Source organism: Carassius carassius, chromosome 39 (assembly GCF_963082965.1).
Source record: "Carassius carassius chromosome 39, fCarCar2.1, whole genome shotgun sequence".
Lineage (NCBI taxonomy): Eukaryota > Metazoa > Chordata > Actinopteri > Cypriniformes > Cyprinidae > Carassius > Carassius carassius.
Genome location: NC_081793.1, coordinates 14,929,275 through 14,942,881, shown reverse-complemented (window position 1 = coordinate 14,942,881; position 13,607 = coordinate 14,929,275). Strand labels below are relative to the sequence as shown.

General features: G+C 35.5%; 1 protein-coding gene across 3 annotated transcripts in view; it reads right to left on the bottom strand.

The window, feature by feature from the left end:
- The window catches only part of ca10a (carbonic anhydrase Xa), a 183,927-nt gene extending 173,392 nt beyond the window's left edge, over positions 1 to 10,535 (bottom strand). Inside the window, exons 1-2 of one of the 3 annotated variants that reach the window (XR_009426271.1) lie at positions 10,306 to 10,535; positions 10,017 to 10,178 (exon numbers count right to left, since the gene is read on the bottom strand). Coding sequence is in view for 1 of the 3 variants with exons in the window: in XM_059530858.1 (XP_059386841.1) it covers positions 10,017 to 10,077 (61 nt within the window). In the remaining 2 variants the exon portion in view is untranslated. Of the gene's footprint in view, positions 1 to 10,016 lie in introns of all 3 variants that reach the window. The other 2 variants (XR_009426272.1, XM_059530858.1) reach the window with 2 other exon arrangements.
- Positions 10,536 to 13,607: the final 3,072 nt, after the last annotated feature.

The following is a 13,607-nucleotide window of genomic DNA, read 5'->3' as shown; positions in this document are numbered from 1 at the left end:
TTTTTGCAGGGAAAATGTACTAGCGTCAAATTTCCATGCGTGCTTATGTCATATCCATAAATAAGAAAAGGTAGTCAGGCTCTCACTTGGCCTTTCAGAAATACGTTCAATTTGTATAGCATCAAATTTGCTGTGCACTGAAAAAGGTTTATAATAATCCCTAGACCAGTAACAACTTTGGTCTGTTTGCCTTGCCCTAGCCACGTTATAATAGTTTCCACCATTTAACCTGATCAAATATCAATAGCAATCATTATGTCCAAGTTGACTGTTTTAATTTGGTGGAGGGGGGGTGGGGTGGGGGCTATTAATTTAAGGCTATACACCTTTAGACTCTCACCTTTACTACAGTCCAAATATTGTTCTAAAATATTTCCTCAATGGAAGTGGAGAATAATAGAAGAGAATTGGTAGTCTGCTAATGCATACATTTATATCCCTGCTCCATCTAAAGAGCATTTCAAACCCAAATGATAAACTACCTAGACATGGCACTTCCAGAGAAATTAGGTGATGTTGTAAATAAACACTTGAGAAACTAATTGTCAGAGTATTAGTATTCATCATGGACCTGAGGCAGTCCCAGGGCTCATCCATGCAGGGTGAAAAGAGAAAGAGTCGCAAATGCCGCCCATAAATGAAACTTGACCTTGCCGACAGCTGTGCTTACTGACTTATGAGATAATTGTTTTTCGGCCCGTTTGTGGCATCACATTATGGATCCAGCTGCACCTGTGTAATGTTGCAGGGCTCATCCCCGGTGGACTCTTTCAATCAAGACCAAGCATCCTGAACCGTTTATCAATATAAAAAGGCCAGCCGATATGCTGTACGTGTAATCACCTTTGATATGTTTCATCATTCCTCTGTGCCACTGAACGGACCTCTGAACTGGCTTCTTCAAAGCCTGGCATAATGGTTTTAGAAGTAATATAAAGACTTTTCAACAGCAATTATATTCTTTACATCAGAATTAGAGCTGCAAGTAAAAATTATGTAGATTCTTCTATGAAGTAATCTATCAGTTATTTTCTGATTATTCAATTAATCATTTAGTTAAATTAAATAAAGTAATAAATAATAACCATATTTTCTCCCATTAATCTTTCAGCGTTTTTTTCATACAAATAAACAAAAAATTGGCATATAATTTCTTAGAAAAAGGTTTTTAGTTTTGTTAGTTCTGCAGATATTGGTGGCTGCTTCAATACAAAGCTGTATTAATGAACAGTTAAAGTCACAACCGTATTATAACTCATGTAACCATAGCAACATTATTAAATATTGTGATGCCCATTACATTGGGAAGTTTTATTACAAATGACAGCTGGTTACTAAATGAACCTGATCAAGGTGTGAGTTCATCCATCTTCGAATGAGCTCAACTAATGTCTTCTCCTCCATGAGCAAACGAAAAAACCTAATGATTAACATGGAACTTATAAACACAGGACGTAATTAACACCATTACACAATTCAGTGCGGCTCCCACATTATTTGATACAGCAGTTGACTAGCGCGGTCCAGTGTGGCTCTGTTCAAACAGCACAGATTGGCAAAGAATGAGGTCCTGAAAAATGCACAGGTGTCAGTTTGGTTATAGAATGCAGTTGTCATGCTAAAAAAATATATAAATTAGAATACAAATAATGTATGAACATAACTGTATTAAGCGACATTGCCATACTATCCATTAGTATTTGTTCTAGGGATTCTTGTTTTGTGTGAAAGGGTTCGGGAATGAACGTAAACTTTACAACACATTCTATGAAATTTGGTGTAATTTACATGTCATGTTTCAGACATAGCTTCTCCTGATCCAAAGTTGATTTAGAAGTTTAACAGGTTTTCAGGGTTTCAGTGTATTTTTAAATACGAGGGAGTAATGGGAGTAATTATATAGAGTTAGAGTACGATTTCAGAAACATTACAAGCATGGTTATTTTAACATTACTCCAACTTTATCTAATTATCAGGGCTGTCACTTTTACATGATAAGTTTTATTATTATTAATTAATAATATTAATTAGTAATTAATTAGATATGGATAAATAACGTGATTCAAATATTTGAATGGCCCCACCCCAAACCTGTATATCATCATTAATTTCATACAGCTCGACAAACATGATGCAGGGCAACAACTCACTGTATGTTATGTAGTACATACATTTATTTACGTGTCCCTAAAATTTAAATTAAATTATTTCTATAATATGAAAAGCGATATCACACAAGCAGCGAGAGCAATATAACACTACTGCTGTTTTTGTTCCGAATAATACGAGTCAAGGCTATAGAATACCCAAGACGTGTCACGCAAAGTTTTGAATGGGGAAATAAAATGCAATGCTCGAAATGGCCACTCTATCGAAGGAAGTCCCAGCTTATGAATAAAAGAGCCAATCGATATATTCATTGCATCACTGCAGCTGCTGTTAAATTTCCCGTTTGCCATAGAAACAGTCAGCGTTCTTAGATGCACATTGGCTGGTCTAGCTTGAAAAATGTGTTTTTTAATGCTATTCGAGCAAAAGAAACAACATTTATGAGACAGTTGTTGTCAGATTTCATTGGTGATTTCAAATATGAAATTTAATCGTGAGTTTAGCGAACATCCATAAAGAAAGCCATCAGCCATTTGAATGAATTGAATGATTGAATTACTCAATTACTTAGGCTGATGATACACAGGGCAACATTGGCCAAAGTTTCCCGATAACATTGCTCAAAGAGATGCCCTGTGTATCATTAGCCTTACTCAAAGTCATTTACTGCCACTGACTGGCAGTTTTATTTGATTATTCCGAGTATCATTTAATTACCATAATAATAATAAACATGTTTCTATATGAATAAAAAAAAAAGAAAATAATAATGGCCATTGTATCCTTAACTTTTATGTGTAATAATTATTATGTTGAATTAAAACAAAACATTTCTTTCCAAAGTAATTTTTTTACGTCTACTTGATACTTTTATCATTTAACACAGTGATGGCTTTAAATTATCTTTTGGGTGTATTTTCACAGCCACATTCCATTTGGGATTAATTAAGTTTTATGAATTGCCACACCATGTAACTAATTAGATTAAAACCGACTGACTGCCCAACTAATTATCAACATATTTCACCATATTTTTGTCTAATTAGATCTATGTACATTTTCTACATGAGAAAAATAAAAAAGACATTAAATACATTAATTTGAATATTCTATATACAATTTAGTATATATATTTTACTATATACATATAGCCTACATATAAAATGCCTACAACTGCTTGAGTTATTACAGTACATTACAAGAACCTTGCAAATTAAGATTTGATTAATAAAAAACATGTACCTACAATGGAAAAAAAAAGTGCATAAAAGCTCTTCCACATCTTAATGCGGTTGTCCCGCTCATTAAAAAATGAATAATGCATGTATGAACCCCGGTAGCTAAATCGAAGAACCATCTTGTATGACATAATTTCTAACAAAATCAGGAGTTCAAAAAAACATTTTTTTCTTTCTGAAAAAAAGTGTGCTCTGGGGATCCGCATTCTTTGACGTGAAAATTCTCTCTGGTTCATTTCTTCGGTTCAATCTGTCGAGTTAGACGTTCACGAGTAAAAACATGAATACACTTTAGGGCTACATTATGGTAGAAAGTTGTAATTCTAATTGAAAGACACTGACAGTTTTTCCATCCTTTATACTGTAAATCTCCTTGCTTTAAAGCAGCCAGTTGTATAAATAAGTGTAACGTGACTTAACTGGAGTGCCGAACTGCAGAGCTGGTGAAATAATATCCACATCACTATGATCAGATGCTTTCTTAACAGCTGTTTTCTAATTTTTGTTTTATGTTTATTTTGTTATGGAGAGCAGCACATTTACATATTCATTTAGACACACTCTTCCCAGAAGCATGGGTTTCTGGGTAGTATCAGGTATAGCTAACAGTATACTACTGCAAAGGTATTTTAAACTTCTTTTTACCCCAAACGAAACAACCGGGGAAAAATTGCAATGAGTATATTGGGGCCTTAATGGTCTGTATCCTGTGATTTAACAAAAGATTTAATACTGGAGGGGGATGTTAGCTCTTGATGGCCTTACTATGACCCAAGCAGCAGCACTAACTTATTCTACTATAAATAAATTATATGACAGATGGCATGGTATGAAACACACCCACTGCCTTGACCAGTAGAACAACATGGAGAACTTGGCACTTCCCCCGAGAAATGCATTGAGGCAATATGTGAGAATGGAAGTTTTACTAGCAGATATAAACTTTATCAGTATTACAGGAGTATTTGCAGCTATTTTCCTCAGAGACCCACACACTTTTACCAGCAAGAACACAATCTGCATCTGTATTGTGCATTCAGGTTCACTTAGAACAATTCATTTGCCAATTTCCATAATATCTTAACGTTTTGAACTGTGACATTAAGCCCCTCATCCCAGAAGGGAAACTGATAAACAACCAAATCACGTAAGGAGGATGCTGACAGACTTGCAACGCTTAGTCTCTTCTCTCTCTCGTTCCACATGCACAGATGCAAACTCACTCACAGACACATCTGCATGGGATTATCAGATTAGTCGTCTGAGACTGTTGCCCAGTGTGGGCATGCCGGATCACCCAGCCACAGCTAAAGCCTCTGTACTAAAGATATCAACGCTTAACATTCCAGCCTTTAGCCGTGGCATTGCCCAAACATTAAAAACCGCTTCTCTGCATCACACATGTGGAGCAGCAAGGCTTCTCTTGCAAAGAGAGCCAAGATTGCCGTTAGGCTGTGGCGAGCGTCGGCTGTTAAGCTAAGAGTGGCCAGGTGCACATTGTGGATGATGAGCCACAGGGCACCTAAGAGCCAGAGAAAACATGTCATAGTGTCTTGCTGCTGTGGGTTTGTGACAAGATTCATGGCTGTGTTTTTACAAATGGCTATGCCCGCTCCATGTGACAGTCAATAGTCTTAGCTACACCCACCCATCAGGGAAGACCTGGCTAAACACAGCTGCTCCTATCCCGCGGTTGATTTAGAAGGTTTTCAGCCTTTCAGTTTTTAAAATATGGCTTGTGTCTAGTTTGAAGTTTTCTAGCTAATGAATCAAATGCTGAATTAAATGGCATGCTTTCTTTAGGCTAATTAAATATATACACTAAAAATGTCAGGATTCAGGAAAGGTGGGAGTAATTTTGTAGAGAGCATAAAAAAAGAAAAAAAAAACAAGCATGGCTTCATTAATGAGAAACATTACTCCAATTTTATCTTTGTATCTGTATTTTAGCACATTTTCTCTAATTTAATCTATACAATTAAGTTACATTTTCTGCAAGGAACAAAAAAAACATCAATTTAATGCATTAATTTGAATATTCTATTTAAAATCATTCACATATAATATATTGTGCTCACAACTGCTTAAGGAGTTAAAATCTCACAACCATACAAATTAGGACTTGATAAATTACAACATTTAGCCACTATGGATGAAAGTGCATTCAACTTCTTTACATCTTAATAATGCCACCATAAATGCCTCACTCTCAATAAATAGAGGTGCTCTTTAAAAGAACAGTATTCAGAACGGTTTAATCAAGTTCTTCGGGGAAAAAAAATAACAGAATTTTCTCATTTTCAAAAGGTTTGAAATGTATTTGAAAGATTACTAAGAACTAAGGTGGACAACATTTATGTATGCTTCTATCAGTGAATTGAGTAGAAAAACAACTTAAATGGAGATTTACAGAAGTCCAGATGCTTGTGGACTTTAACACCCATTCTTCCAATTAACGGGATGAATGCATTGCAGACTCTTTTGTTTTCATGATAAGCAAAGGCACAGTGCAACAAAGCAGGACCATAACCTCTGGTTTGTTGAAATTGAGATTCCCCTTCAAGGGAACTCGACACTACATACCCTAGGGCAGTGTTTCCCAAACACTGTTCCACGGCACACTAGTGTGCTGTGAGAAGTTGTCAGGTGTGACGTGGAAAATTATCATTATAATTATTTCGTCATTATTATTTTAAATCAATGCGATTGGTCATTTTAATGTCCATTTGTGGGTTTTACAAATATCTAACCATGAAAAGCATTCAAAAGAGCTTGTGACTAAACCTTGTAACACCACTGGATCCTCAAACTGTCAGCAAACCTCATAACTCCCAAATGTATTCATCAATACAAAACTAAGTGCCCATTTAGCTATAATAAACTTTATTATTATATATATTTATTTGGACATTCAACGTTTCCGCTCAACAACTCAGATATTTAAATTTGTTGTTTTATCATCACCAAAATCTTGAAGCTACCTAGGACCTTGTGTTCCTATACCTGAATGCCATCAGCGTGACCAGTGATTAAAGCAAGTGTGAAAACACCCCAAACCATTGACCTGCACAACTCATAACGACAGTAGCGAGCACTTGGAAGTATAAGAGGGTATCTGTAATGCACGTCATCAGCTTATTTTGTCTTCAAGAGCAGTTTGTTTGCGTACATGTAGGAAACACTCTGCAAAACGTTTCAGTTAGTTTGTGTCTCCATTTGAGGACTTGACAATATGATTGATGGATTCTGTGCAAACGCGAGGAGCATGTGCGTTCAATTCTCGAGGAGATTGAATGCACTCATTGTGCTTACTTATTATGATTTAGAGTGAATGTGTATTTGACACACATCTTATGCAAAGATGGTATACTTATTATCTTCCCTACTCATTAACTTCCCTGGACTTTAACTTAAGGATGTCAGAGGTTAATAAAGAGCTAAATTAAAGAGTCCAAATGAATAAATTAACATAATACTAATACAATGAGGTTTAACATGTTTTATTAAATAATTATGAAGGCAGCATATCAATTTGTTTGAAAAGTTAAATTGAAAAATTATTTTATATTATTTCACCTGAATCTGATGATCATGTTCTCAAGCATGATTGAAGAGCATCAGTGGCTTCAATAGAAGCAAGATCATTTGACGTCTGCACAAAGAGTCGCATGATCAATAACACAAACTTTGATTTTGACACAGAAATTGCTCTCAATCTTTTTTTTTTTTTTTTTTTTTTTACTTTTGGACCTCACTGTCAGGGAGTATTATCATTCAATGTATCAAAATAAAGAGCCAGAAAGTGCAAAAATAACTAAATCCCAATAAGAATCTTATAACTGATCAAACTGCAATTGATTTTACATCAACTCCTAATGCAGACCCTTTAAAAATGCCGTATTGGTGCACACTGACACAAGGAAATGCTCCTCTATATTACCTATTGGTAAGCCCCTTCCATCGAAAGTAGATGAGCCAATGGTTGAGTATCAGTTGCACAGGGACCAGAACTCAGACATTTTTAGGTTTCAACACCATAGAGAAACAATGGAAGACCTGAAGCTCTCATTGGTTTGATGGCGTTCATGCTACAAAAATAGTAAAATTATGTGCCTGGGTTACTAGTAACACTGATTCTAGGTATCCTGAGAGAATGGTACCACTTCTGTGGCAGACTAGTACATGATTGTTCATTAGTGGTATGCAGCAGGTTCACATGGTGTATTAATCCAATTATGTGGGAGCAGTAATCTGGTTCACCAAGGATCCAATCCCAATCCCAATGAAGATGAAAAAAAATTTTTCTGGTTGTCAATACACCAACTGCTGTGTTTTTGGATCCAGAATGGCATCAAAAAAAATTTAACTGCCATAACTAAACAAATGCTTATGCTCTGCAAATGTCAGCTAAAATCTATGATGTTATGGTAAAAATGTCTGGAAACCAAAACCCTAAGGAAGATGACACTTGTTATTGTCCAATTATGATTGTAGTGGGGACAAAATAGAATCTTTGATCTTTGTGAACATGGAGTACCAGCAAACAACAAAATCACTGAGAGCTTCCTTGTTATATACCGAAGACAAAGATAAATTTGACCTTCAAAACAAATAAAAAAAAACTTGATTAAACAGCAAAATGGAGTGTTTTCCATCTGTCATAAAACAATGCAATTGCTGACAAAATAAACACGTCATCAAGAAAACTGCTGGGGAAAATAGTTGAAAGCACATTAGAGGCCTTTGCTATTTGTGATGGCAGTGGAAAATTGGAAATGTGCTTGACAATAAACAACATGCACCTAAGCTACACCAGGAAATATCCGAAAGACGATGTAAAAAAAAAATAGCAAAATGCAAAATTTACTAAAATGCACATACATTTTTATTTATCTTATTCATTTTGCACATTATTCTGAAGTTAAAAAGGCTGCCATCGTAATCATTAACCTTTTTTTTTTTTTAAAGATCCTTTTCCATTGACGTCACTTGGACTGTGTGCTACTGGGTAACGTTAACCGAATACCAAAAAGCAAACTGACATTCATTCTGGCTCTGCTTTGATATGTAATGTCCACTTTTCACAATCCAATCTATTGCAAATGGATAACATTTAAGTCCTGTTTTCCAGAATTACACATTCTAGAAGTAACATGAGCTGTGAACAACAATTCTCATTAACTAGAAGTGGAAGAGGAGACAAAAGTGGCAGTAATCTTATCAGACTTACTGTAAGGGCCCTACTAAACTATAATCATCATGCTCATTACAACTGATGTCTATGTTAGACATGTAAAAAAATTAATAAAAATAAAAATAATACACATACAAATATATATATATATATATATATATATATATATATATATATATATATATATATATATATATATATATATATATATATATATATATATATATATATATATATATATATATATATATATATATATATATATATATATATATATATATATATATATATATATATATATATATATATATATAAAGATGCTTTAGAGGAACCAGAATTAAGTTTTGGAATCAGTATTCTGAATCACACCATAAACAGATGACTAGTAATTTTCATGTGTCTAACAAAGTGAAAATAAACCACTCACACATACTAACTAGTGCTCACCTGGAATGTCACTTTAGAAAGGTGTTTAGTAAACATAAATCCACAATATTCCAAAGCACCATAACAGTCTGACTTAACTGCCATATTAGTAAGCTCATGTACGATGGTGAGCATTTACATGAAGCTACTAAAAAGGGAAGCTCTTAGAGGCCATAAAAACTGGTCAAGGACGTTTATGTTTCCTGTCCCACGCATCATGTCATGAGAAAGACGGATGTGTTGCGCACTGGGTTGCCATCAATGTCCAGTTCTCGCGTGGGCGACGCTGCTGGACGCGTTCCATAATCCTCTCACGAGGAGGTTTCTGGTTCTTTGAACCAGAAACGGGCTTGATTTGTTTAGTCATAATAATGTTGGCGATTCTTATTTGGACGGCTTTTGGCAGTCATTCAGACTTCTGCCCACTTAAGTTATTTCCGTGGCCTTTCTGTTTTTTTTAGCACTATAATGTCAGAGAGAACAACCTATTTTCGAGATCATTCGGCTCCCCAACAGACGGACTAAAGTGATAGTAACTGGTAATGGTGACAGTAAGACCAGTCAGGGATTCGTGCCGAAATTCCGGGTTAATCCACCTCCAAAATCACTATTTCACATTTATATATATATTTAAAAAAAAAAAACTTATAGCCCCCGACCTAATTTAATGCTATTTAATTTTAATTTAATTAACGCTTAACTTACTGTATGCCCAGCCCATTTATAACACAATATATACCAGACTGAGTTTGCTAATATTCGATGGCAATCGGATCGTCAAAAAAAAAAAAAATCCTTTATTAAGCTAAATACATTATTATTACAGAAATTATCATAAAATTACGTGTATCGTGGTAGGCACCAAAAATAAAATATTTATATATTATCCAAAACTGGATTTCTACAGAATTCTGAGCCTTCTGAAAGATTTTTTTATGCTATATTATTTCAAATGACAGGGTCAAACTAAATTTTGTTTAACACAACTTAAGCTATTATAAAAATAATGTAAAGCACTTATTGTCAAAAGAATCAATATACAGTCTTACCTGAAGTGCAAACGATGAGATTGGCTTGAAGGATAATAAATATTTCCCAGATTATATCCATGTTTTGTCTTCATTCCAAGTCCATTGCGATCAGAAAACGGGGATCAGTTGCAGATGAGTCCACCCAGTCTCTTTCCCACTGGACACCTTCCACAAGATCCTCTCCAAATCACACACATAGCACATTTATCTCGAGCACAAAACGCCACATTTCAAACAGGCTGAAATCCAAACAAGACTATGTTCCGAATCAAAGGGGGGTCTGAACTGATATCCTCAGTGCCAATACTTTAAGAAATGTTTCGTTGCGTCCCACAAGCCTCCATAAAACGACTTAAGCGTTCGTTCCCGTTCCAGAACAGCTTATATTATGTCACGAAGATGCTGGACTCCGTGGATCTGACCCTGCGAAAAGAGAGAGTACAGCTGTGATTTGACGTGTCCTCGTAGTGGGCAAGGTCGGAGCTCTGCGCGAGAGTAACAGTTTTGACTCAGCCAGGTTTAACGTGCAAGTCACGGGACCGCGCACTTGCTGTAAGGGGGCGTGCTTCCCTCGTTCACGACACTTAACAGAACACACAAGCACTGATTAATTTTTCCGCCTGCTTTCATGAAGTGTCATTAATGAAAGGAAAGTTGCAAATACTTAACCTGTGGTGTTTAAACACTTACGGGTTTTGACAGCTCCTGTCACAGCTGTCTTACAAACAAGTTTAACGGTGAGTAATGAAATACCGCAGGAGAAACGTCAGTAAGCACACCAAAATTATACTGGAGGTACTGTAAGATATATGCGCTTACCTGTTACTTTTGATATCTTACGACAGTTAAGAACCTAAAAGAAAAAAAGAAGAAGAAAATAACAAAAACAAACAAACCCCAACCCAAGGATTTATGAAAGAAATAGCTATTCAGATTTCCTGTTCCACGAGGTAAAAGACTACATCAGCCTCCAATGCGCTGCGGGTACGCGGAACACTAAAACAGAGTGCGCGCTCCCGCAATTAATTGCGTGATCACGTTACCTAGGCACAGGTGGATGGAGCGCTGGCGCACAGCTGAGAGAGAGAGAGAGAGAGAGAGAGAGAGATGGGCGGACACATTAGAGATACACGGGTTGCCAAGAAACAAGAACCCGCGTTTTTTCCTAAATTGGTTGCGTGCATTTCTCAACGAGCTATGTTATGCTCTGTCTGTGGTAAAGGAGTTATTTCTTAAAAGCTAAAAATTTATATTTTAATGAGCATAATAGTTTTACAATACAAATGGGGGAATTTAGCTTCGGGAGCAGACAAGACCAAAATAACAAAAAAAATAAAAATAAATAAATAAAAATCATTCTTATATAGCTACCTCTAACTGCTCTAATTACAAAAAGAAAAGAAAATTACTTACATACCTCCCTATCCAAAAATAAAGAGTCCAACAAAAATGGCTTTGGTCTCCCTACCTCCCCAAAATATTATGTACAATTGTTTTCAGTTATGAGAGCTTACTGGTCCAAACAGGGCAATCCTCAATCAAAGTCAATTAACGTGCGGTGGTCGGTATTATAATTTAGTTGGCTATAAGCAAACAAACAAACAATCTCTCACAGGCAAACACTCAGATATACACACATATACACAGTCTTACTAACACGGTCAGAAACTACTGTAGTCAAGCATGGCACTTACAGCAAGCAAGCAAGAGGCTGCTGCATGAAGTGATGAAATAGCTATAGGTGGTCCTTTCAGACCTTCTCCACAGCAGCTCCAAGATCTTCGTATTTCATTGCTACAAAAATGCAAGTGAGCGTTTGATATGCATGTATACAAATCAATGTTTTATGGATTGCCTATGTGTAGAGACATATTTTTGTTATTAAAGTTACTAGGACTTACTATAGGCTTTATATAGTTAAATTGAAGTATGCAGACTCTTTAGCTATCAGTATTTACTGTTTTAAGGTCACTAATTTATGAGTGACAGTGATTTTGATAATCATGTATGTTACTATAGAATGATCTAAATGTATAAATCCCAAATGACATCCGGTAGCGCTTATTGCTTCCTTTTGCTTTTTTGTGGCTCATTCACAATAATACTAGTTATGGCATAGAGGGTGTGACGAGCGTCCTCGGAGGAATCAGCGTCGCCCTGGCAATCAACACAGAACACTTGCACGTCCTCACCGCCGGCTGATCGGTCACAGCTGCTCCCCATCAGCCTGCGCACTTTTAAGCAGCACACGCTGCACTCACAAGACGGTCTCGAGCTGAATGAAACGCTGGTCTAGTCCAATTCTGGACACCCACTTTCGTTTTGGATTTGCACCAAAGAGGACAGGAACGCACGGGAAGCACCAGCCATCAGGAATCGGCTCACCTCACTTCACCAGGCACTTTGCACCTTAAATAAATCCACCCTCCGGGGCATTATATTCACGAAACCTTGTCGAGTGATTCTTCACCCCGTGACAAGGGATAAAAAGCAAGACTAGAGAGAGCCTTACTTTTATAAAGAAGATTGTCTGCATAAAAAATCAGACAGACTTGACTCACATCCTTCGTGTCATGGAATGTCAAGAATTATAAATGACAATGCAAAACATCAGAACATAAAAGTATTATTTATTTTTATTAAAAAATCACAAATTTGATTCTCAAAAGTATTTGAAATACAGCATGTACAAATCATTTTTGTCAGACTCTCAATGGTAAGTCATGATTTTCCTTTTATTAAGGTCAGTCCACTGTCATATTCAAGGGATGTCGAGAAGAGGAGTGTAATCTGTATTATAGATATTATTAAGATTACCAACCAGCTATATTCTTCTATTTTTTGTTTGTCTCAAAGGAAAATGAAATGTCAAATGCATCAATCACTGTTATGCCCATATCAGAGGACCTACAGACAGACAACTGGGTAGATTACTTATAAATTGTAGTCCGTTACTGCTTCCAAATTACATAACAAAATTTGTAGTTAGTAACATAATCCATTACATTACACAAATTAGGTTATAAGACCACTTTTTGATTACTTTTAGATTACTTGCATAAGTTGTTTATTTCATTGATTTAAATAGGACAATTTTGTACCAAACTGATTTAAAATGTAAAGATAAAGAAATTTCTTGTTATTTACAGCATTAATACATGCATTAAATTAATAATGCATTAAATATGACATTATAAACGTTTCCCAACTTGTGGTTTATAAAGGAACTACAGGGTTGAGTTTAATGAAAAGCAAATAATCTGTTAAATCATAAAAAAAAATTAACCATTTTAAAACAACATCAATCAAAATAAAACATTTAAAAAAATTTAACATTTTATTTGTTTTCCTGCATTTCATATGATTATTATAATCAGAACCGTGATAATGTAAATGAGACACTGAATAATTAAAATCTTTATTTTTTAATCTCAAGGGTACTTAAAGTAAATATATTAGGTGAAAGAGTTTCAGATGACAAAAAACACTTTGGGAATTCCTGCACTACATATAAATAATAAATAACATGAGTTTGTGCATTTGAAAGACAAAAGCCTTCCAAAGACATAATGAATCATGGTTAAATAACCCATTGAGTGATAATAATAA